The sequence below is a fragment of the Bipolaris sorokiniana genome (assembly GCF_000338995.1).
Source record: "Bipolaris sorokiniana ND90Pr unplaced genomic scaffold COCSAscaffold_7, whole genome shotgun sequence".
Taxonomy (NCBI): domain Eukaryota; kingdom Fungi; phylum Ascomycota; class Dothideomycetes; order Pleosporales; family Pleosporaceae; genus Bipolaris; species Bipolaris sorokiniana.
Genome location: NW_006911901.1, coordinates 1159855 through 1182325, shown reverse-complemented (window position 1 = coordinate 1182325; position 22471 = coordinate 1159855). Strand labels below are relative to the sequence as shown.

Sequence of the window (22471 nt, the reverse complement as noted above, 5' to 3'; positions counted from 1 at the left end):
GGCCAATAGCCCCTGAGCTGCGCCTCAAAAGTCTCGCCACGGTGGGGCCGAGGATCACAATCTGCTGGAAAAGGGAGCATCCGCTGCGCCAAGGAAAGCTTACAGAAGCTTGGTTCGGGACATCTTGCTATGCCAACTCAGAGATGCCATGTTGTCAACAACTCATTCGAGGAAAACATTAGGTCTTTGTTGTTTGATAAGTACCAGTCTTTACAACTACTGTCGCTGAATTTGACTTGGCATCACAGAGTTTGTTTCGGACCGCCAGCACAGTGGCTGCCCGGTCCAAACTCCGGGCGTAGCGACACCGCCTCACCGAGATTACGCCACGTTTCATGCTGAGGCTTGTACGCTGGGCCTATGGATCTTTTGAGGGGCAGACTAAGCTGCAGGTGCCATTACATCCGAGATCGGGTTGGGATGGATTAAATGCCGCGTTTCCTCCAAGTACTAATACTACCATGTCCACAGACACTTGACGTTTCTCGTTCAATTCACTCCAACCTACCCACACTTGCATTTGCACTCTCCTCCTCTTACCACACACACCCACATTCACACAATGGGTTTCCTTAGTGAATTGATGTCAGAATTCAAGGGCTCCAAGAGCGGCGGCAGCGAGCAGCAACAACAATCAGGATATTCCGGATATCCCCCACAAGAACAGTATGGTGGCTACCAGCAACAACAGGGTTACCCACCACAGCAACAGGGCTACTCGCCACCACAGCATTCTTCCGGACCACCACCAGTTTCCCCTCCATGGTACGCAGAGTGGGATGGACGGGAGAACCGCTGGATCTTTGTGAACCAGCAAAACGGTGAACGCACATACAACTACCCTGGCCCTGGCTTCGCACAACAGCAAGGCAGCTACGGTGCCCCACCACCACAAGGCGGATATGGCTATGGCCAGGGCGGCTACAGCAATCAGGGTGCATACAACCAGAGCGCATACGACCCTACACGTGGCTCTGAGCCAGAGGAGAAGAAGAGCGGAGGCAATGGCTGGAAGTACGCTGCAGCGGGTGCCGCTGGACTTGCAGGTGGAGCCCTACTAATGCACGAAAGCGATAAAATTGGTAAGAACTCCACTCTCTCCCCCTTTCCTATCACCGCACTTTGCCCAGATAAGAAAAATCCCAGCTAACACAATTCCCTCCAAACAGGCGAAACAATGGACGAAGCCAAAGAGGGTATCGAAAACGCCCCCGAAAACGTCGCGCACTGGACCGGCGAACAAGCCGGCCGCGTCGAGAACTTCGGCGACGACGTCGAACAGAAATGGGACGATGGCGTTCAGAACATTGAGGATTTCCCTGAAAACGCAGCCAGGTGGACGGGCGACAAGGTCCAGGCGATCGAGGATATCCCAGAGAATATCGAGAACAAGTGGGATAATATGGTTGATGGTGTGGAGGAGTTTGGGGATAACATGGGGGATGCGTATGATGAGGGAAAGGAGGAGCGGAGGTATGAGGATGATGATTATTAGATGGGAATGAAGGATTAAAGAAGTTATGGAAATGGGGTCATATACCATCAACACTATATTTCGACTATTTCTATGAATGACTTGATTGCATTTTTATTCATTATGAGAATTCACTGAGCGATTGAACTGCTGTTGACAGATTGGACTAGGAAAACAAATGGGAAAATGCGATGATGCTGTTGACGAGAAACCACATTTGTTTTAGTATCTAACATGTGATAAGGGTCCCTATGATGGCGCGTCCTTGTGATGTCCCTGCTACTACTGTCCATACGCCGCGATTTTAAACAAACAGTATACTTTTAGCAAAATTGTTACGAAAAGACCACTCAAGATAAAACTTGCTTTGGTATACTATCTTATTTTACATTTCTTGCTAACATTGAGAAAGATCGTCACAATCACGTTGGCTAACGTGTATATTTGCATGATGTTCACCATCGACTATTCCATTTTGACCGCGACTGTCATAGTTGCAGCAGCAACAGTGAAGCACTCCACCGTTTACAAATTCCATTCTAGTCGCCGATTTCCCTTAACAAGATCTCGCAACCTCTATCATCTTCGATAAATCCATCCAGCAACTCTCCTCGCACACCCATACACGCATACATCCTGAACACTAAAATACTAAACATACCTACATCTCCACCAAAACAGAATGGGTATCTTCAACTTCCTCAAATCACCCGTCCCTCTCCAAAAGAAACCCCCTTTTCTAACACATTCTGAACAGACGGCGACCCAAACTCCCCAAACCGTTACCTCTACCCCACCCCAAGCGCCACACAACCCTCCACCCGCAACATGCCCTAGGCTCGCAACTCTCGTAGAAACCCAACAATAACACAGCACGGAACCAACTACAACCACACCGCACTTCCGCAGTCCAATGCTATCAGAAGCAACGCCAGCGCCACGCCGTAGGGCTCTTCCACTCGAGGCAGAACAGCATCGAATACGCAGAGTAATTATGCGCAACAAAGTTCTAATCGTACAAGAATAGCAGTATCGAATGGAGATGCTGCCTCCATAGAAGGTACTAAACCGGTCAGGACACGCATATCGCAGCCCCGGAGTTACGCTGGCACAGTTGCTTGCAGAGCATATAGCCAGCGCCCTCCGTTCAGTCAGGGAATCCGGACCGCTACACCGACGCAGCGTGGACAATGCACAGTTACCAATCAGAATCGTGGTGAGGTCATTGTCAGGAATACAGCTTCCGGTGCGAGAGGAGCGACAGCGGTGAAAGGACGAGGGGCGGACGACGGACGGTCTGTTGTTCAGGCTTCTAATTCTGGCGGTGCTGGAGGGCAAGGAGGAGGAGGGGGGCCGTTTAGGGTGGTGCGGTATTCGTATGAGAGTGTGCAGGTTGGAGGACGGGGAGGGAGCAAGTGGAGTAGGTTTAGCATGTTTGGGTGGCGTGGAGTTTCTTAGGAGGTAAGGAATATTGATGGCGCTGGGAGGGGAGGATGGAGAAGATGGTACACGGAATTTTGTTGGTGAGTTTGGAAAGTGTATTTGAAGGCTTTCGCTCTAGCTCTGGAACGGAGTATATGTACAATGACTGTATAGATAGTATCATTTCTTGTGCGCCCTATTTCGTGATATCATCTATGCGCCCTATTCATTTCTCGTTTTGTACATTCAGTCACTACCCGTAGCGACGGTCTATTGCAGTACAAAAATGACAACTCATCTTGTTTAGAAAAAACTGTTCAAACCATCCTTACGCCTCAGTGCGACATGCAAGAAAATGTACACAACAATACCAAAGCCCAACATTCCCGAAATAACGCCAAAGCCCATGAGATATTTTGGTTTGTCATCAGCCGGGAAAAGGTATGCGCCGTAGATTTGCGCCAGATTTCCAAGCGCATTGACAAGCGCGATAGCAATAGCCCTGACTTCGGGCTCCATGGATCCAAATGTCGCGCTGGCGTACGATAGAGATACGGCGTTGGATGACCACAGACCGGCAGCCATGAGGACGAGGAGGGCGTAACGTGCCGTGAAGTCGTAGATCACACAGACCAGGATGGAGGTTATGAGCGAAAACGCGAGCCAGCACGCAATTACAAGACCACGGTGCATGGAAATAGAGTCGGCAAAGTATGTTGTTACTGCAGTGCAGACGAATGCGACGGCATAGATGGGAACAGTCATGTACTGTGCGGTGACGGTGTCTTTGTAGCCGAGGCCGTTGACCAGCGTGGGGTAGAAGTAGGAAAGAGTGGAAGAGCCGACAATGACCTTGAAGGTATTAGTCACATGGTTTTGATAGATACGACAGATTACTCACCATATAACCGAGGACAAATCCGATAGTTCTCCAGTCCATGATTGCGAGGCGGAAAGATTTGAGCTTGCCAATCCTTACATCACCACTTACGTATGTCTGGATACCACTTCCTCGGAGACGTGCAGTAGCAATGAGTCGCTCGCGATCAGTCAACCGCTTGGTATTCGCTGGAAAGTCCAAAAGGAGGAAAGAGGAGATTCCGGCCCAGACAATAGTTGCAGCTCCTTCAATGATGAATAGCCAACGCCAGCTACATTGAGATAGATTAGTATGTTTAAAGGACCGAAATCATAACATCTGCATTGAAAATCCACTTACCCGCGTAGACCACCAGTTCCCTCCATACCTCCAGTGATAGCACCAGCAAGGAGACCTCCAAAAGCGCCACTGAGAATGGCTGCTGACATGTACACACCAAATCGTTTCGACTGCTCGTCCTTCTTGTACCAGGACGAGATGATGAGGATGATACCGGGGGCAAATCCAGATTCAAATATACCAACGAATATACGAAGTACAACAAGATGCTTAAAGTCGTGGATAGCACCCATAACACAAGTCAAAGCACCCCATATGGCCATGATGACAGGAAGATATACGGAAGGCTTCAGTCGGACCAAGAGCATATTCGAAGGCGGTTCAAAGGCGACGTATGTAACAAAGAAGACAACTAGAGAAATTGAGTACTGGCTCGAAGTCAGACCTAGATCGTCGGCCATGCCTGCAATCTTTGCGTTGCCAATACTGGTACTTGATCAATCTTTGCAACTTCAATTCTTCGGGAGCAGCTTACTTTGTGCGGTCCATATAAGACAACAGATACATCAACCACATGGTTGGAAGCAGGAAAGAATCAATTTTCTTTACCAACTGCTTCTCTTCCTCAGGTGTCCAAGTGAAGTCCTCGGACACCTCAATCTGTTTTGTTGTATCCATATCTTTGATGTCGCCGGCTTCGAACGAATGGCGTGTTGACGACATGGTGTCTTGGCGTAAAAAAGCAAGTGTCTACACGAAAAACCCAAGCATGCGGTACGCTTTGCAGTGGATAGAAGGGTACCGTCGGTGACTTTCTAGAGACAGTCGCAAAGATATCCTTGTTGTTTTGTGACAGCTTGAAGCTTTATAGATCTTCTCTGCAAAGTCGTTTTGTTATCTTTTCAAGATTTGGTGACTGCCCAGAAATGCCTAGGTCGTATCGATCCCCAGAGTGGATCGACCCTTCTTCCCCTACCCCAGGTCTTAGTACATTAGCCGAAATTACCCAATGCGGTCCAGCTAGGCTGATGCAGTGATGGCAACGATTGGCCACCGCTATCCGCAGAACTGCATGCACAAAAGTACGCCTCGATGCGAGCGTGTGTCAATAAGCGAGAGCTCGCTGACGAGGACCAAATCAGCGACTGCCGGCTGGGTGTACATGCATTCGCCACGAACTCGTTCTGGCGTTGGTTCACTGTCGGGTAGATTTCCGGTACGGTGACAATACGCGTCGCTCTTTTCCAAGGATCCTCGGTAGCGAAGTAGAAGATTGTTTTGCCACGAGCTGGTGTGGGGTTAAGGAAATGTGGTGTACTTAAACATGCGGGGAGCCTGTGAAGTAGGCGTCCAGCCATCCAGTAGTTTAAGTATCTCAGCCCCCTCGCTGTACCTGCCATATATCATTAGACTTCCTCAAGCAGCTTATTTTTAACCGCATTCCACTTATGTCTCCTGCAATCATGCCGCAGGCAGACCAGACAGCGCCTGCCAATGGTCACGTCAATGGCACTCAAGTCGAACAGAGCGTGCCAAATCCCGTCTACTTGACCACTGAGCCAAAGGAGGATTTTGACTGGAAAATCACCCTCAGGGGCAAAGTGATCGCCATCACTGGCGCAAACAGAGGTTGGTCGACCCCTCTCCGACGCTCGGGAACGACACTAATGGGTACTTACAGGCATCGGTCTGGGACTTGCAACGGTATGCCTTGCAAACGACGCTGCAGAGATATATTCGCTCGACCTCTTTGAACCGGGCGAGGATTTCCAGGCGCTTCAAAAGGCGAACCCCAAGCGTGTGCACTACCTGCACTGCGATGTCACGTCCGAGGAAAGCGTCAACAAGGCGGTTGACCAGATTGTAGCTGAGTCGGGCCGCATAGATGGCATGATTGCCAACGCGGGAATGACCAAGCATCAGCCAGCGCTGAACTTTGACCGCCCTCAGCTAGAGCAGCTATTCAACCTCAACGTGTTCGGCGCTTATTTTTGCGCGACGGCAGCAGCGAAGAAGTTCATTGAGCTGGGAATAAAGGGGTCGATTGTCTTCACTGCATCCATGACTTCGTACCGGCCGAACAGGGCAGCACCGTCGGCGCCATATGGAGGGACCAAGGGCGCTGTTCGCAACATGGCGCACACGCTAGCCATGGAGTGGGCGAAGCATGGGATTCGTGTCAATTCCATTTCGCCCGGTTTCGTGCGAACGCAGATGACGTACTATGTTGAGAAGGCGCCTGACTGGAATCTGAAGATGCAATATTATGGCGGCATGCCGAGACTGGCTGATCCTCGCGAACTTGGCGGAGCCTACGTATATCTGCTCTCCGACGGGGCCAGTTATACCACCGGCATTGACATCCCCGTGGCAGGCATTGTCGGGGCATGGTAATAGAGGTGACTGTGGCTGTTCATTTGTACGCGTTTCGTTTGTTTCATGATAATACTGCATTGGGTGGAGTCTGTGTGATAGATGACCGGCCTTTCGGCTGTGACGATGAATGAATTTCCATTGCGTTTTAAAAAGAGAATATGTATGTTGGGGTGTGTGTGTGTGTGTGTGCACAGGTGATATTGGGGTTGGTGGAGAAGTGAGGGTTGGAGTTGGAGTGAGGGCATCATCCATTGCACGGAAGGAGCTCCCGCGACAGACGGCAGGCGAGACAGAGACAAATGAGTCAGCCTCCTGCGGGTATCCATGTCGCTCCCGTGGTGCCTTGGGCTTACCCCCAGGATTATTATTATTTCTTTAGTTTCCTGAGAATATTATTTGCGTGTCCTGGATACCGTCTGAACCGAAGCAATTGCACCGCTCAGGCAACGCGCCCAATGTATTTATTAGGCATCCCTACTTGAGCCGGACGGGGATAGTGCTCAGGACTGGCGCGGGGTCTGTCGCCTCCCAAGTCGCATGCATTCTGCACCATTGCCGCCCCTTCAGATCCCCACAGTACTGCTGCTGCTGCCGCTGCCGCCGCCATTTTCTGTGAGAAGTAATCCTTTCCAGCACTATCCGCCAGAAGCCTATCCGGTCTGGCGTAGCTGCTGGTATTGTCTCCAACTCTTGTTTCCCCACGCGATCAGGTCCGGGTCCTAAGCGAAGACACAAGGACCTCGACGCGAAGTCTTACCAGCATGCACGACATTGTTCGTGATGCCAGCATCCTCTACAGGCCCTCCTAAGCCTCGAAAACCCCGCCCTTCAAGAGCGCGAGTAAGTCCACGCACACCCACCTTTTGTGCCATTTTCACTGACCCGACATTTTCCGCCCTCAACAGGGTCTGCGGACAACAACCGGTTGGTAAGCTCACCATGGCATCGCTCCAACGCGTCACCAAGACCCGCTGGACGATCAAGCCTGCCGCATCAAAACTTCTGCTAACCCGCCTAGTCTTACGTGTAGACGGAGAAGGGTCAAATGTGACGAACTCAGGCCTCGGTGTGCAACATGCACCAAGTCAGACCGAGAATGCGTCTACTCATCCTCAAAGGATGTGTTGGCAGACACAGCAAGCACCGTCTCAGGCTCTGTGCACTCCACCTCGCCTGCACATGAAGATGCCTCTTCGTCTGCTGCCTTTTCACCTGCCTCCACAGCCTTTTCACCGGGCTCAGCAGCCTCTGCTCGAAGACCCCTTCCTCGAGAAATCGATCCCCAGGTCTGGCAAGCCTCGCCTGAACTCTTGTTTGAGTCTCCTTCAACTGTCATCAATTCTCTGCCATCGCCCAACTCGGCCCCACTAGCTTATTACGACTTGCTTGCCGAAGATGCCATGAACAATATTGACAAGTACAATTTGAATCTCGACCTGGAGAGGACCGCCTTGTCGCGGGCTCAGAGCCCTGAAGCAGGAACGCCGAATGTAGATCCTCAGCTAGGCCAACAGGAGCAAACGGCCGAATCCGACTCTCAGATGCAAGAGCAATGGAACTCTACCGACGTTATACCCATCACAAACGATGAGCTTGTTCTCTTCAGGCACTACGTCAGCGTCATTGGTCCCATTTTGGATTTGAGTGACCCTTCCAAGCAATTTACCACAGTTGTACCCGCCCTAGCCGTTCACAACGTGGGTTTGCTAAAGTCCCTGCTTGCTGTAGCCGCGCGTCACATGGCGCTCTGGAGCGAACCGCAACTTCACCAACTCAGCCTCCAAGACCCTGCACCGAACCCCGAAAGCACCAGTGCCAACTTACGAAACCCATTGCTTCAAGTCGCAACACAGTATTACTACGAAACGCTGCATTATCTCTCCAAGAACCTCTTCTACCCTTCATACTCGAAATCGAGGGAAATCATCTCAACCTCCATCCTTATCAGCACATATGAGATGTGGGACTCTGAGGGCCAATACAGCAATGGTGCATGGGAAAGGCATCTTCGTGGCATATTTTGGATTCAAAGGAGCCAAAACAACAATGGAGAATGTAGAGATCCGCTGCGAAGGGCTGCTTGGTGGCAGTGGCTACGTCAAGATTCGTGGGTTGCTTTTCGTGAAGGGCGACGAGTTCTGACTATATGGAGACCTACCAAACGTTTGATGGATTTGAACCCCGACGAGCTAGCCCTGCGTATCGTGTACATTTGCGGAAGGTGTATAGACTTTGCTGCGACGGAGAAAAAGTATGACATAAGCACGCGCATTGAGCAAGCCGGAAAGCTCCTCCAAGCGCTTGAAGATTGGCATAAAGCGCTTCCTTCTTCGTTCCAACCCATCTATCGAGGGCCCCCACTTAGGCCAGGTGAATCATTCATACCCATCTGGATTCACCCTCCTTCGTTTGCGGCTGCCATTCAGAGCTTTCACATTGGGCGGATCCTGGTTCTCATCAACCAGCCATCAATAGGAGGTATCGATGAGTTTCGAGTTCGACAACGAGCCTTGGATGAAAGTGTCGAAACGATATGCGGTATTGCGTCGTCACATCAATCAAAAGATATGCCCAGTGCCATGACCAACATCCAGGCTGTTTACACCGGTAAGCATGTAACCATTATATACGCCATTTAAAATTATGCTTACAACGGTTAGCTGGTCTATGCGTACAGGACCCAGTCAAGCAGACGGCGATCATGCATGTTTTGGAGCAGAATCTTGACATTACAAGATTCCCGCCAAAAACATTACTCGCGGACCTTGCCAATTACTGGAGTGCTGAATCATGATTAAAACTGTAGTACTCAAGTCCCACCCCACCCCACAACCGTGTACATATGCCGACATGCATGCTTGGCACGTTTGCCGCAGTGCTCCACCCGTATGACTAGAGGAGGCTTCACTACGCAGCTAAAATCAGTCTTGAATTGAACCGTTCCGTTAGCACAATCTTATGTTAGCGTGGCTAGGTACTGAAGCCAGGAACGAGTATAAGCAACGCCTAGGAACTACGGGACGCTTTGAGCGTACCGGGATGGATATCGTGGGGTACTGGAATCGTTTCCGCTCTCCACAAGATCCATCGCGGGGTCGGACATGTGAGGCTCAATAGGACGGGGTAAAAGCGGGGGTGCAGGTTGCTGAGAGTGGGCCTTCCCAATGGTCTGCATATTTGCGCCTCGTGTCGAGGTACAGCCGCGGCACATCTGTTTCCGCTCTTGCAGCGGGTACCAACTTTCCCTCACGCTCTGCCCCAGCCATTTCATACATGCAGCATGAGGAAGATTGAGGCTGCTCGTTTCGCGCTCCAATCAGCGACCCAGCATCTCCGTGTCTGATCCGACATTTGGTCCGCTATCATGTCATCATGTAAAGTTTCAGTTCCGAGCCCTCTCGGAATCGTGAATCACAAGCACCAAGTCACCATACGTTCTTGCGATCAACTTGTCCACACTGTTGTTGACTCCCCTGCTCTCATATAAACATATCCAACTTGGTCATCATGACTGTCAGCAAAGAAAACCGTACACTGGCCATCCTTAATGCCGCCGAGGCAGGCAACTACGGCGTCATGGCCGCCATTGCGTAAGACAGCATGTGCGGATACCTTGCGAGAAACTAAGGAATTTCAGATACAATTTGGAACAGTTGACTGCACTGGTGCGCGCAGCCGAAGCCAAACGATCTCCTCTCATAATTCAACTTTTCCCATCGACACTCAAGCAACTACCTTGGCTCGCTCACGCTGCCGCACATGCCGTCAAAACAGCCACAGTACCACTTTCTCTCCACATTGATCACGCGCAAGATGTCGGGCACATTCAGAACATTATTGAAACTCTGCCTGTAGACTCTGTCATGGTGGATATGTCGCATTATGACGAGGCTGAGAACCTGGAAAAGACCAGGATACTCACCAAGGCGTGTCACGACAAGGGGATTGCTGTTGAAGCTGAGAGTGGAAGAATCGAAGGCGGCGAGGATGGCATTGCTGATACAGGGGATCTTCAGGGTGAGAATCTCTGCATTCCGAAGTCTCAATCAGACGCTAAACTTCAACAGCCCTCTTCACATCCCCCGAAGACGTCGATAACTTTATTAACGCCGGTATCGACATCCTAGCCCCTTCCATTGGTAACATACACGGCGATTACGGTCCCGCTGGTCCTAAAGAAGGCCAATTGCACTACGATCGCCTAGAATCAATCAACAAACAGGTCAACAAGCGCGTACGCATCGCCCTACACGGAACCAACGATTTTCCCCCCGAGGTCATGCAGCGCTGCATACGATCCGGCGCCATCAAGCTCAACGTAAACAAACTATTACTCGAAGCCGGTAACGAGGTTCTGCGGAAGAATGCATCGACAACCTTGCTGGCAAAGTTGATCGATATGCAAATGGAGGCGATACAGAAGGAGACGGAGAGGTGGATGGATATTTGTGGAAGTAGTGGGAAAGCTTAGAGGATGTAGATGTTGGGTCGGGGTAGGATGGAGAATACGTACCCTATATTATCATGTTCATCCAGCCACTTGGGGTGTTTGAATGAATAAGAATAGAAATTAATCATCAATTCAATATCTAGAATTGCACAATGATTGCCTTTTTTTCCTGACAGCTCCATCCCTGTACCAACTAGCCCTCGTATACGTTGAAAAAAAACCCCACTAAGAATCCAGGACATCTCTCGTTTATTGTATTGCGGTCCGTTTCTCACCTTAGCCACCCCCCAAAACATGTCTACAGACTACAAAAAAATTGTTTATCCCACAGCTTTAGGTAACTAGTTCTTTCTTGGCTTGATACCAAAAATGATGTTCACAACAGCAAAAAAACTTGGAATATAACTCAGAAAGGTCAGGTCTTGCCCGGAATCGAACCGGGGTTGCCGGAAATCGTCTGATATCAGGATCAGAATCCGGAGTGATAACCGCTACACTACAAAACCGATGCTGATTTTTAACGTTACAAAATAAATATAATATGATAAAAAATGGAGAGCATGCATATGAGGAGAAAGACGATGCTCAGAGTGGAGAGAATTGTATGTTTGTGCTTGGATAGATTTTAGGCTTAGGAGAGTGGGGCTTGGTGGGGTGAGGGGTAGTTTTGAAGAAAAAAAAAATAGGATGGTGGGTGTGGGTGGTTTGGGACACATGCGTAGTAATTGTATCTTTCGGAACAGAAAAAACGATGAACAGAAAAGAAGACAAGGGTTGGTTAAGGAGTGGGAGTTGGATAAGTGAAAGTATGTGTGCTGCAAGAATCCAATACCCAATGCCTCAGATTGAAGAAAGAGCTTATGTTTTAAGGATGCTGGTTGTATTTATTCGCACAAACGACTATGTACAACATTAAACTCTTCGTCTAGAATCAGGGACTGGAAATATCTAAACATTGTTTCACGCACAGCAAAAAGTCGATGAGTATCATATTCTATCTTCATGCACCCTCAACAAACCAACTACACACCCACCCTACCGCAACTCCTTACGAAAAGGAAGGCTGCAACTTCCCCGCCACCCTCTCCAACACCCTCTCAGGCAATAAACTCTCATACACATGTCCCACCCACTCACAGCACACGCGCCGCGTAAACGCCGGATCAATAATCTCCTCAATCCCAAACGCATTCGCCGTGCGCACTGGATTCATCAACCGCTTGTACTCCGCTTCCAACTCTTTATACCGCGTCTCCCGTGCCTCCTTGCCTTGCGTCCGCTCGACCTCCTTGAGCTCAAACGAGTGTCCGACTTCAATCCCGCCTTCCAGCGGCAACGAACCCCAGGTTCCAGACGGCCATGCAACGCGCATGCGCGGGTCCCGGCAATCTAGCATCACGCCGCCAGCAACGCCGTACACGCGGCGCACGATAACGTTGAAGATGGGCATCGTGGTGCTGTAATACGTCTGGGCGAGCGTGATTCCATGGCGCATTGTGGCGTTGCGTTCTGCGACGGTACCGATGGCGTAGCCGGGTATATCGACAAATTGGAGGAGTGGGATGTTGAAGACGTCGAGGAACTTTAGCATTCGAGTTATTTTTTGGGAGCCGAGTGCGTCGAGGGCGCCGGCGTTGACTTCGCAGTTTAGGGAGACGATGCCGATGGGTTTGCCGGAGAGGCGGGCGAGGCCCACGATGGCGGTTGTGCCCCAGAGGGCGCCGATTTCGAAGAAGGAGTTTTGGTCGACGACTTCGGTGATGATGGCGCGGGGGTTGTACATTCGGTTTTTGGCTCGTGGGATGATTGAGCGGAGGGTTTCTGATGTGCGGTCGATTGAGTCGGTGCAGTCGATTGTTGGGGGGAGTTTGGTGCCGCAGTCCGGAAGGTAGCTGAGGACTGTTCTGATTTGTTCGAAACAGCCTGCTTCATCTGGTGCTAGGTTGTCGATCGTGCCGTTTGTACAATGGACGGCGGGACCTCCAAGGTCTGTCACTGACAGATCCTCTTCGAATGTAGCGTTCTTGACGACGTTTGGTCCTGCATTGAATAGTGATCCAATATCTCCAGCCATGACGGAGAAGTGGCAAGCAACTACACGTGCGGCTCCTAATCCAATGGCCGGACCCAAAACTGCACCCAGGTTTGGTATGCCAGAATTGAGTTGGCTGACGACGTGTTCGAAAGCCGGCAGTGGTGGAATGTAAGAGTAACCCCAGGAGCGAATCGTAGTGACAGAGCCTCCACCAGAAGAGCCATCTACAAGCTTCACAATCGGCAGTTTAAGTGAAAGAGAAAGCTTCTCCATATACAACTACATCTATGAGCATGCGTGCAAATTGATAGATGATTCAAACGTACCGTCTTCTCCATCAACGACCCATCAGCATGCCCAGCACGTATCGAAAAGTCATCAGCCGTAAAAACGATTTTTCTTCCTCTTAACTTGCCAAAACCTGCAATCCATCAGCATCTCCCGCTCACAAAAACCCCATAAAACATACCTTGCACGTTGTTCGAAGGTACGTATTCCTCCGGCTCTTCCTTCGACGGTCCCAACTGCTTCCATTTCACAGTCCCACTAACACTACCAACTTCCTGAAAACTCCCTTCATCAAGCAACTGCTGGACTCGTTCGCGCACCCATAGTTTGCCTGCCTGCTTCTGGCGCAGGTAGCCTCGATTGCTGGTATCAGGAGTCGCAGCGCTCTTGCGGAGCGTCGCAATCTGACCAAGGATATCCGAGTAATCAGCTGGTAAATCTGAATCAGCAGCCTTTCTCCGCCGTCGCTTCGGCGTGTTGGGCGCAATGTGCGAGCTGACCTGCTCAAGCCTAGCTTTCGCAGAGTCGGATGGCGTTGACGCGTCTGTGGGTGGGGGCTTCTTCTGTTCGTCGCCAGCCATTGTGCTGAAGATGGGTGATTAGACACAATTGCTCTACTACAAAGCAGACTTCTTGCGAGGAGACCCTGTTAAGAAAGTCATATTGCAAGGAGTTGACCCGATACACAGGTGGTGCGGTGCAAGGCTGGGGTAACGCCGGGGAACCGAGGTATGTTTTCCGCATGCAGACTAGTCAACGGCAATGCCGAAGTCGTTCGACCCCGATCGTCGTCGAATTTATGGGTCTGAATAGTGCGGATGCTACGTATCGTTCGATAGATATAGACAGGGCCAATATCTGAAACGAGCCAGATTCCTCTCCGTTTGTACTTTGGAATCGACGTTGCCTCCTCTATTGTGACTGACCCATACCAGAGTCACTTCCTGCACGCGCCGACCAGTGATTTCCGTTACTTTGGATAGACAAGCTGTTTAGTGTTTACTGGATTTTCAACCAAAAGAGATGGATCGCCCACCGCAACGACCAATCAAGCGTCTTTTGATTGCCAATCGAGGAGAAATAGCAACTCGCATCATCTCCACAGCCCGAGAACTCGACATTGAAACATACGCCATCTACACTTCTGGCGATGAAACGCATGCTGTACGAGCGGCCCATGCGATTCAGCTTGAGTCTGCAGCAACGTTTATGAGCATTGATGAACTCATTGAAATCATCAAACAGCACCAGATTGATGCGGTGCACCCTGGATATGGTTTTCTTTCAGAGTCGGAAGACTTCTGCAAAAGAGTATGGGATGAAGCAGGTGCAGTAGTTGTTGGTCCTGGGTGGGGTATCCTGAGTAACACTGGGGATAAGCTTAAAGCAAGACAGCTTGCTGAAGCGTGTACGTGACATGTAAGATCCATTATCATTTAGTCAGACTAATTTCTGCACAGGTAACGTCCCGATATCCCCAGCACTTGAGAAACCCACCAACAAAGTCGAAGATGTCCAGCAGTTTGCTGCAAAAGTCGGTTATCCTATAATGGTGAAGGCCGTAGATGGAGGCGGTGGTCGTGGTATCAGATTGATTCGAAATAAAGAGGAACTCGCTTCTTCGGTGAAACGAGCAGTCGAAGAGAGTCCATCAAAGAGTGTCTTCGCTGAAAAAGCAGCAGTGGACGGCTTCCGCCACGTCGAAGTCCAAATCATCGGCGACGGCACAGGCAATGTAACACACCTTTGGGAGCGCGAATGCAGCATTCAACGTCGCTATCAAAAAGTCATCGAATTCGCCCCCAGCCTCGTCCCCAACCGCTCTCCCATCGCAAAAATAATCGAAGCCGCCCTGAAAATGGCTCGACACGTCGGTACCCCAAATCCATCAACCCAACAATACCCAAGACTAACATTTTGCAAAGATATCCTACTTCTCCCTCGGCACTTTCGAATTCCTGGTCCACCCCACCACGCAACTCTACTACTTCCTCGAAGTAAACCCGCGCCTCCAAGTCGAACACACAATCACTGAAGCCCTCTCAACCACCGACATCGTAAAGTCCCAACTCCTCCTCTCCCAAGGCGCCTCTCTCTCCTCCTGCGGCTTACCCCTGACCCCCCGCTCCCCCTCCACGCCCCCTACAGCGCACTCAATCCAACTGCGCATCACAGCCGAGAACACACAATCAAACTGGTCTCTCTCCATCGGCAAGATCTCCTCGTTCAACTTTCCCGTTGGAAACGGTATAAGAATCGATACGCACCTGCTCCCCCACCGTCCCAGCATCGTAAGCAGCGACTTCGACAGCCTGATAGCTAAAGTCGTTGTCACGGCGTCGTCGTGGGCGGATGCGGTGAACAAAGCGCGGAGAGCGCTAGATGAGACGTTTATTGCGGGTGTAAAGACGAATATCGATATGCTCAAGGCGATAGTGGCACACCCGGATTTTCTAGCGGGAAAATGCGATACGCAATGGTTGGAGGGGCGGCAAGAGGAATTGTTGCAGCAGAGTCAAGACTTTGCTTCCAATGTGCAGGGGAATGGACTTGGTGTGGGAACTACGGCGGCGGGGGCGGTAACTGGGGCTGTTGCTACGCCGAATACGCTGTTTAGGAAGGGAGATGCGTGGGCGCTTGGGTTAGTGTCCAAGGAGAAGAAAGATGCAGTGCAGAGTCATTTGGAAATCACGCGTGTGCTAAGGAACGATTTCCCGGCTTCGCTGACGGCGGATATATTGTTTACTACGGCGGGGGCGGAGGGACCGAAGTCAGTGCCGTATACGATTACGCTGGCAGCTACGTCTGCCAGTGCGGCGGCGGCAACGGCACAGCATCGGAGGGGGGATGTGGCGGATGCATCGCATGTTGTTATTCCTTTTCCTGGGAAGCTGGTAGAGGTGCTGGTGGATGAGGGGGATGTGGTTAAGGAAGGGGATGTGATTTGTGTGGTGCAGCAGATGAAGATGGAACTCGAGGTTCGGAGTCATCGACGCGGAAGGGTGAGTTGGGTGCTGGAAGTAGAGGATGGGGAGGATGTGGGCGAGGGGACATTGGCGGCTGTTGTTGATGTTGAGAAAAATGCACGGTTGTAGCTTCTGACATTGCGGTCGCTATCGTATAGAATAGCAATATACTTTTATTTACATAATGTTCTTGATGCGAGATTTACATAGTCTCGCACTTGATAGTCGTATGAACATTTCCTTGCGTCGCCCTGCTGTACGGGCACACTTCTCTTGCCTTATTGACTACTTTCTCTAGTTCCTGCTCGGAAAGACCTCGCACTTTGACTAGCAAGTTGACACGCAGTCCGAGGTCGAGATCCTTCATGCTACCAACAAGCTCGACTGTCGATTCTACAATTGAGTCTTCGGGCGTGGTGGGCATCTTGATGCCGAGCGAGGCTGCGGAAGCATTCATTGCGGATTGGAAGCATGCACCCTAAAGTAGCCAATTAACAAGGAAACCTAGATGATAGATATGCGGCATGTGGGAGGGCGTACATATCCTGCAGCAAAAAGTTCTTCGGGATTGGTTTTTCCCTTGTCACCCGCGCCACCGAGGACCTTGGCCATTGTCAATTCCACTTTGAGATTTTCACCGTCGACATGGCTGAAGTAATTCTGTCAGTTGTAGTTTTTTCGATACTATGCATAAACTTGAGAAATCTCGGGCGTACCCTGTTCGTGCTCCGACAACTTTGGCGCGCGCGGAGTAGAGGTTAGGTGCTGTCTCGGTGTTCAGAAAACGACGGCATGGTGCTGCGACAATGTTTCGCTGTGAGACGCGGAGAGCCTGGCGAAGCATAGGTGTAAACGTTCGGCTGGCCATTTTGCTGTATACGCTCTTTCTAACACTAGATAATGTTTCACAAATTGAAAGGCTTGATGTGAATGTTGTGTGTGGATAAGTAGGGAGGGAAGAAGTTCATCAAAAAAATTCCAGTTACATAGATTCAACAGTAGCGCAGAAATCCAGGAGCTATGACAGCTGTGACGTTGTTGCACCCAGCGACTGGTTCTACTCCAGACTAAATGTGAAAAGTCATGACGTTTGCGCGAGAGCGTCCAGTGGAGCTTAGTGATTTAGCGCAAGGGACTCCCGCCGCTAGAGGGAAGCGAAAATCTGGGGAAAGTCTAAGCTTATGTGGAGAAAGGTAAGTATACCGATGAAAATAACGACGATCTCAAGTGTGGAGTATCGCGCTACAAGCACGTGGGCTGGAAAACAAGTTGGGGAAAGCCTGTCACCGAGATTTTGCACATGAACCACATGACACGGAAGCTACTGACGATGCAGGGCATCGAGATTACGCTTGACAATGATATGAGATGAATGACAACTCTGGTTGCTTGTGAAAGTTGTAAAATATTTCTTTTGAATGCGTTATCTATCATATGTTCATCTAGTAGTCTAATGTCTTCTTGATGGCGTCGTACACCCCTGATTGAATTAGCATAAGAGAAGTGATTGGAGAATCTGTTGACTTACTTGTAACATCGGGAATGACAAACTGCTCGAACATGAGACCTGTATGGGTAGCCCAACCTGTCACTCTCTTGACTGGAGCCTCTAGTCTTAGGAATGCCTTTTCTTGAATGGTCGCAGCAACCTCTGCGCCAACACCGGCATTCATCATGCTTTCGTGCACTACGACTGCTCTACCAGTCTTCTTGACGCTTTCTAATACTGTTTCCCGGTCCCAAGGGTAGATGGTCCGGAGATCAATCAGCTCCACACTGCACCCAAAGTCCTTCTCAGCGGCTGTTATAGCGGCCGAACATGTGTATAGTGGGGTGCCGTAGGATACGATTGTCAGATCCTTGCCGGTCTTGAGAACTTCAGCCTTGTCAAGAGGAAGTTGGTACGCATCCACTGGGACTTGCTCAACAGCGGCACGGTAGAGTATCTTGGGTTCCATGAAAATGACGGGGTCTTGGCATTGGATAGCCGAAAGGAGAAGGCCCTTTGCTTGCACGGGCGAGCGGGGTATTACAACGCGTAGACCAGGCGTATGGGTGAAGAGAGCTTCTGGTGATTGTGTGTGATAGCTGCATGATGTGTTAGCATATTTTCAAGAAAAAGCTGAGTAGCATCATACAGAGCACCGTGTCCGACGCTTCCAGTTGGCATGCGTATGACCAAACCACCGCAGTTGACGCCAGTGCTACCGGATCGATACCTGTACTTGGCCGCTTCGTTGTGGATTTGGTCGAATGCAGGGAAGACATAGTCGGCAAATTGGACCTCTGCGACAGGCTTCATGCCCTCGGCAGCGGCTCCAATGGCAAAGCCGACTAGTCCTTGCTCGCTCAGTGGTGTATTGAAGACGCGCTCTGTGCCAAAATCGCCAGCCAGGTTCATTGTACACCTAAAGACACCGCCAAACTGGACATCCTCTCCAAAGACCAAGACTCTTTCATCCGTCTGCAAGGCATGTCGCAGGGCCTCGTTGATGGCAGTGTACAGGTTGATGCGCTTTGTCTGGCCATTCCGTATCTCTGCAGGCAGCTCGGGGTTGGAGAGAGTTGACTTGGCAGTGTGATTGAGGATCGGGGTGGTGTCGTACTCGACGGTTCCGTTGAGACGTGCGCCAGGTGCGGCGGCAGAGTATGGCCTGTTGAGGATGCGTGTGTGACAGCGAGGGCGAAGCAGTGTTTGGCGCCGCAGCAGGCAGTGGGACAGTGTGCGAGGTGATGGTGTTTTTGAAGCCATTATTTGTCTAGGACGGAAATCAATGCGTCTGCCCAACAGCAACAGCAATTGCTCTGAAAAGATACATGAATAGAGGTCATGGTGGGTGTAGACAGAGACAGAGGAGCCGACGGTTAACGAAGCGGCTAACGGCGGCTCTCTCTGTCGAGAGAGAGCACCGGCACGTGATATCCTGATCACGTAAGGGATCACAAGCCACAATGAAGCCATATCGGACGAAGCCACATCGGATGACGCCAGCCGGCACCACCAGCCCTTGGCACACCGAAATGCCGCACCCCATGTAAAAATGCACAATGACGCCGTTGGTTCCTGTACCGTTTGCACGGTGGAGACGTGACTAAGGGTACGCCTCTTTCTGCAGCGGCCGCCTCGGTTATCGTCTGTCGCTATGTATGCAGGGCTGGTTCCTGCGCGCGTGGCTGCAAAGACAGTAGTATGGAGTATTGGAGCACTCGTCACGAAGGATCAAGGTTCGAGACGGTGCAAAGGGTTTGCCCAGCAATTGGACCTTGGCTGCATACTGTCACCATGGTGAGCGATGCTCTGTTTTGTTGGGGAAAAAGCTGGGCGCTCAATCACTTACAGCTTCTGGCCTAGTGGCAGCTAGACAAGCACGGGCCGACCATGCCGCTATTTCCGCATCGTTATTTCGCCCTCTACGCCTCGCTGCTCTTATACAGACGCCGTCTGCATCTCCCCGCACCACGGTGCTTGCATTTTGCTAGCTGCCCTCATGGCCATCAGCGCCCCTCGTCCTCGCATCCCCAATGGCTCGTCTCTGCCCACCGTACGCCTCGCCTTTATTGGCCTATGTCATGCGTTCGCGCCAATGGTCGCCGCGCTTCCCATGCCATTTGGCGGCGCTCTCAGCGCTCTGAGGGAGGCCGACGATGACCTCCCCAAAGACACCGATGACCCTCAGCTCTGGCTGTTTTTGGGTATTGCTGTCGCGCTGGTTTTGGCCGGTGGTGTCTTCGCGGGTCTGACCATCGCGTAAGTTGAATAGAGCTCCCCCGTCGTGCGTCATTTTACTAACAGCTCCCACCTAGCTTGATGGGCCAGGACGAAATCTACCTTCAGGTTCTTGCTTCATCTGGCGAGAAACACGAGCGCAAGAACGCGAAAAGGGTACTCAAGCTCCTCGAGCGAGGCAAGCATTGGGTCCTGGTGACGTTACTTTTGAGTAACGTCATTACAAACGAAACGCTTCCTATTGTGCTCGACAGGTCCCTTGGCGGAGGATGGCCTGCAGTTGTTAGTTCCACTGTGCTCATCGGTATGTCTACTCCGCTCTATCATTTGTCGTCTGTGTCTGACGCACGCCAGTCATCTTCGGTGAGGTCGTCCCCCAGTCGATATGCGTTCGCTACGGATTGCCCATTGGTGCCGCCATGTCCCCTATTGTCCTCGGTCTCATGTACATCATGGGAATTGTTGCCTGGCCTACAGCTAAACTCCTCGATTACCTCCTCGGCGAGGATCACGGCACCGTTTACAAGAAGACCGGATTGAAGACCCTGGTCAGCCTGCACCAGTCCCTCGGACTTGAGCATGAACGCCTCAATGGAGACGAGGTTACCATCATCACCGCAGTTTTGGACCTCAAGGCCAAGGCCGTGGGTAACATTATGACACCAATGAAGGATGTCTTCACCATGTCATCTGATACAGTCCTTGATGAAAAGATGATGGACAGCATTCTGTCTGCAGGATACTCACGCATTCCAATCCATACCCCTGAGAACGAGAACAACTTTGTGGGCATGTTGCTTGTCAAGATGCTAATCACTTACGACCCCGAGGATGCACTGCGCGTCCGCGACTTCGCCCTTGCTACCCTTCCGGAAACGCGCCCCGAGACAAGCTGCCTGGACATTCTTAATTTCTTCCAAGAGGGCAAGTCCCACATGGTCTTGGTTTCTGAATACCCTGCTGAAGCTCGCGGTGCCGTTGGTGTCGTCACTCTCGAAGACGTCATTGAAGAGCTCATTGGCGAGTAAGTCATTGTCCATCACAGAATATCGAGTATGAAATAACAGAAGCAGGGAAATCATTGACGAGTCAGATGTCTTCATCGATGTCCACAAGGCCATACGCCGCATGGCACCTGCCCCACGCGCTCGTGTTCCCAGAGGAAAGATTATCAACGACGCCTCGCGCAAGCTCTCAGACGCACCTGTTACCGATACCGAAACGGAGGGCGAAGCACCTGCGCCACGTAACAAATCGCTACCGGACATGCCTGACGGCCACCCAAAACCTTCTTTCATGCTGCGACGTCGTAGCAGCGGTAGCAAGGCAGGCATGTCGCCCCTTCGCAGTGACGATCCTGCCGTAATCGAGCACCTCAAGCATCTCGGTCCTTCGAACGCTGCTACCCGGCCCAAACAAACGCGCATAAACACTGTCAAGATCAAACCCGGCCCAACTAATCTGACCGGCCCTGATATTCCAAAGACGATACCGGAAGATAGCCAGACATTCCATGAGCCAGCACCAACAGAGGGTGTGATTACACTAGATTCGCATGCTCCTGAAGGCGGGGTTGGTGAAGGTCTATTATCATCTGCAGGGCGTGAGGCTAGCGATGGAGTTCACAGCGTAGCTGTGGGATATGGCACTATGGCACCAAATGGCGACCGCATGTCTTGGAGATCTGGACGATCTGGACGGTCAGGAGCGCGGGACCATGACCTTGATAATGCCTCCCCCAAGAGTAAAGCAGCTGACAACGAGACTTCGCACTTGTTATCCAAGAGTGCCACCAGCGAAAACGGTCGTTCGGGACGCCGAGGCCGATCCCGATCCGTCAGCACTATTGCCTCCCTTCCAACAGTTCCCACACCCTCACACAGTCCTGTTAGACGCCATACCGCTCGCAGTGGCAGCATCTCTGAGAACGTTGTCGACGTTAACGGTATCAAGAAAATTGTTCTAGAGACTACCAGTTCTAGCGATACAGATGATAAAGCCACCAACAGCGGACCAAATGGTCAAGAGGATAGTAAGCACTCGGAAGCTGAATCCTCACACGCGGGCGGCAAGGGCGGAAACAAAAAGAGGAGGAAGAAGCGTGGTAAGAAGAAGAAGGGCGGCCCCGGAGATGGCCATGAATCACAGCCCCTGCTTGGAGACAATTAACCGTCTACACGTCTCTGAGGCATGTTGTTAATGTGTTTTGTTTGTGAACAGGAATTTTAAGCAACGTGGAGATTTCAATACTCAATCGCATTGCTCCTGGGCGAGCTGGTCGATGTGCTTCGGAGCCTTAGTCATGCCCGTCATGTAATCGAGAAATGGATGAAAATAGTTGGCATTGTTAGGGTTCTGGGGGTGTTCAGTTTCATTCTCTTTTTCAGTTTACGCAGGTGTGGGTGGGTGTACGAATAGGCAGCGGAGATATTTCTTGTACAGTGAAGTTATGCATCGTAAATTCGTCAGAGAATCAATACATTCTTGTATTCTCTTGAGACCTTTTACTGGCTTTTTGTTCTTTTTTTTGGGCGATGGTGATCCTTGTGGATGACTTGAGTGATGCCTTCTTAA

At 50.9% G+C, this 22471-nt stretch overlaps 10 protein-coding genes and 1 non-coding gene across 11 annotated transcripts; 6 read left to right on the top strand and 5 right to left on the bottom strand.

Annotated features, from left to right (window-relative positions):
* The first annotated feature begins 238 nt into the window (after positions 1-238).
* On the top strand, positions 239-1683 carry COCSADRAFT_36947 (uncharacterized protein). The gene is made up of 2 exons (XM_007701639.1): positions 239-1082; positions 1170-1683. The coding sequence occupies exons 1-2, from the start codon at positions 563-565 to the stop codon at positions 1493-1495; spliced, it is 846 nt and encodes a 281-aa protein (XP_007699829.1). The 5' UTR covers positions 239-562; the 3' UTR covers positions 1496-1683.
* Positions 1684-3179: 1496 nt separating this feature from the next.
* On the bottom strand, positions 3180-4912 carry COCSADRAFT_324464 (uncharacterized protein). Its single transcript, XM_007701992.1, has 4 exons — positions 4591-4912; positions 4116-4541; positions 3798-4047; positions 3180-3748 (listed from the first exon to the last, which is right to left on the bottom strand). Exons 1-4 carry the CDS (start codon positions 4776-4778, stop codon positions 3200-3202), a joined length of 1413 nt encoding a protein of 470 aa, XP_007700182.1. The 5' UTR covers positions 4779-4912; the 3' UTR covers positions 3180-3199.
* Positions 4913-5267: 355 nt separating this feature from the next.
* COCSADRAFT_142806 (uncharacterized protein) lies at positions 5268-6749 on the top strand. The gene is made up of 2 exons (XM_007701991.1): positions 5268-5684; positions 5737-6749. The coding sequence occupies exons 1-2, from the start codon at positions 5504-5506 to the stop codon at positions 6447-6449; spliced, it is 894 nt and encodes a 297-aa protein (XP_007700181.1). The 5' UTR covers positions 5268-5503; the 3' UTR covers positions 6450-6749.
* A 313-nt stretch (positions 6750-7062) lies between these two features.
* COCSADRAFT_324435 (uncharacterized protein) lies at positions 7063-9335 on the top strand. Its single transcript, XM_007701990.1, has 4 exons — positions 7063-7271; positions 7337-7359; positions 7450-9038; positions 9092-9335. The coding sequence occupies exons 1-4, from the start codon at positions 7212-7214 to the stop codon at positions 9223-9225; spliced, it is 1806 nt and encodes a 601-aa protein (XP_007700180.1). The 5' UTR covers positions 7063-7211; the 3' UTR covers positions 9226-9335.
* Positions 9336-9482: 147 nt separating this feature from the next.
* On the top strand, positions 9483-10979 carry COCSADRAFT_36944 (uncharacterized protein). The gene is made up of 3 exons (XM_007701638.1): positions 9483-10021; positions 10069-10448; positions 10499-10979. Exons 1-3 carry the CDS (start codon positions 9939-9941, stop codon positions 10900-10902), a joined length of 867 nt encoding a protein of 288 aa, XP_007699828.1. The 5' UTR covers positions 9483-9938; the 3' UTR covers positions 10903-10979.
* A 319-nt stretch (positions 10980-11298) lies between these two features.
* On the bottom strand, positions 11299-11387 carry COCSADRAFT_t45. The gene has a single exon. It is a non-coding gene; the product is annotated as a tRNA-Gln (tRNA).
* Positions 11388-11752: 365 nt separating this feature from the next.
* On the bottom strand, positions 11753-13866 carry COCSADRAFT_117666 (uncharacterized protein). Its single transcript, XM_007701989.1, has 3 exons — positions 13386-13866; positions 13243-13337; positions 11753-13195 (listed from the first exon to the last, which is right to left on the bottom strand). Exons 1-3 carry the CDS (start codon positions 13783-13785, stop codon positions 11930-11932), a joined length of 1761 nt encoding a protein of 586 aa, XP_007700179.1. The 5' UTR covers positions 13786-13866; the 3' UTR covers positions 11753-11929.
* Positions 13867-14071: 205 nt separating this feature from the next.
* On the top strand, positions 14072-16334 carry COCSADRAFT_199749 (uncharacterized protein). The gene is made up of 4 exons (XM_007701988.1): positions 14072-14086; positions 14140-14612; positions 14665-15074; positions 15130-16334. Exons 2-4 carry the CDS (start codon positions 14228-14230, stop codon positions 16297-16299), a joined length of 1965 nt encoding a protein of 654 aa, XP_007700178.1. The 5' UTR covers positions 14072-14086; positions 14140-14227; the 3' UTR covers positions 16300-16334.
* Positions 16335-16372: 38 nt separating this feature from the next.
* COCSADRAFT_190466 (uncharacterized protein) lies at positions 16373-17108 on the bottom strand (the record flags this gene model as incomplete). The annotated part of the gene is made up of 3 exons (XM_007701987.1): positions 16887-17108; positions 16711-16819; positions 16373-16648 (listed from the first exon to the last, which is right to left on the bottom strand). Exons 1-3 carry the CDS (start codon positions 17036-17038, stop codon positions 16373-16375), a joined length of 537 nt encoding a protein of 178 aa, XP_007700177.1. The 5' UTR covers positions 17039-17108.
* A 445-nt stretch (positions 17109-17553) lies between these two features.
* COCSADRAFT_142789 (uncharacterized protein) lies at positions 17554-19025 on the bottom strand. Its single transcript, XM_007701986.1, has 3 exons — positions 18309-19025; positions 17699-18258; positions 17554-17650 (listed from the first exon to the last, which is right to left on the bottom strand). The coding sequence occupies exons 1-3, from the start codon at positions 18920-18922 to the stop codon at positions 17613-17615; spliced, it is 1212 nt and encodes a 403-aa protein (XP_007700176.1). The 5' UTR covers positions 18923-19025; the 3' UTR covers positions 17554-17612.
* Positions 19026-19579: 554 nt separating this feature from the next.
* On the top strand, positions 19580-22333 carry COCSADRAFT_324382 (uncharacterized protein). Its single transcript, XM_007701985.1, has 4 exons — positions 19580-19918; positions 19975-20201; positions 20252-20921; positions 20971-22333. Exons 1-4 carry the CDS (start codon positions 19659-19661, stop codon positions 22064-22066), a joined length of 2253 nt encoding a protein of 750 aa, XP_007700175.1. The 5' UTR covers positions 19580-19658; the 3' UTR covers positions 22067-22333.
* Positions 22334-22471: the final 138 nt, after the last annotated feature.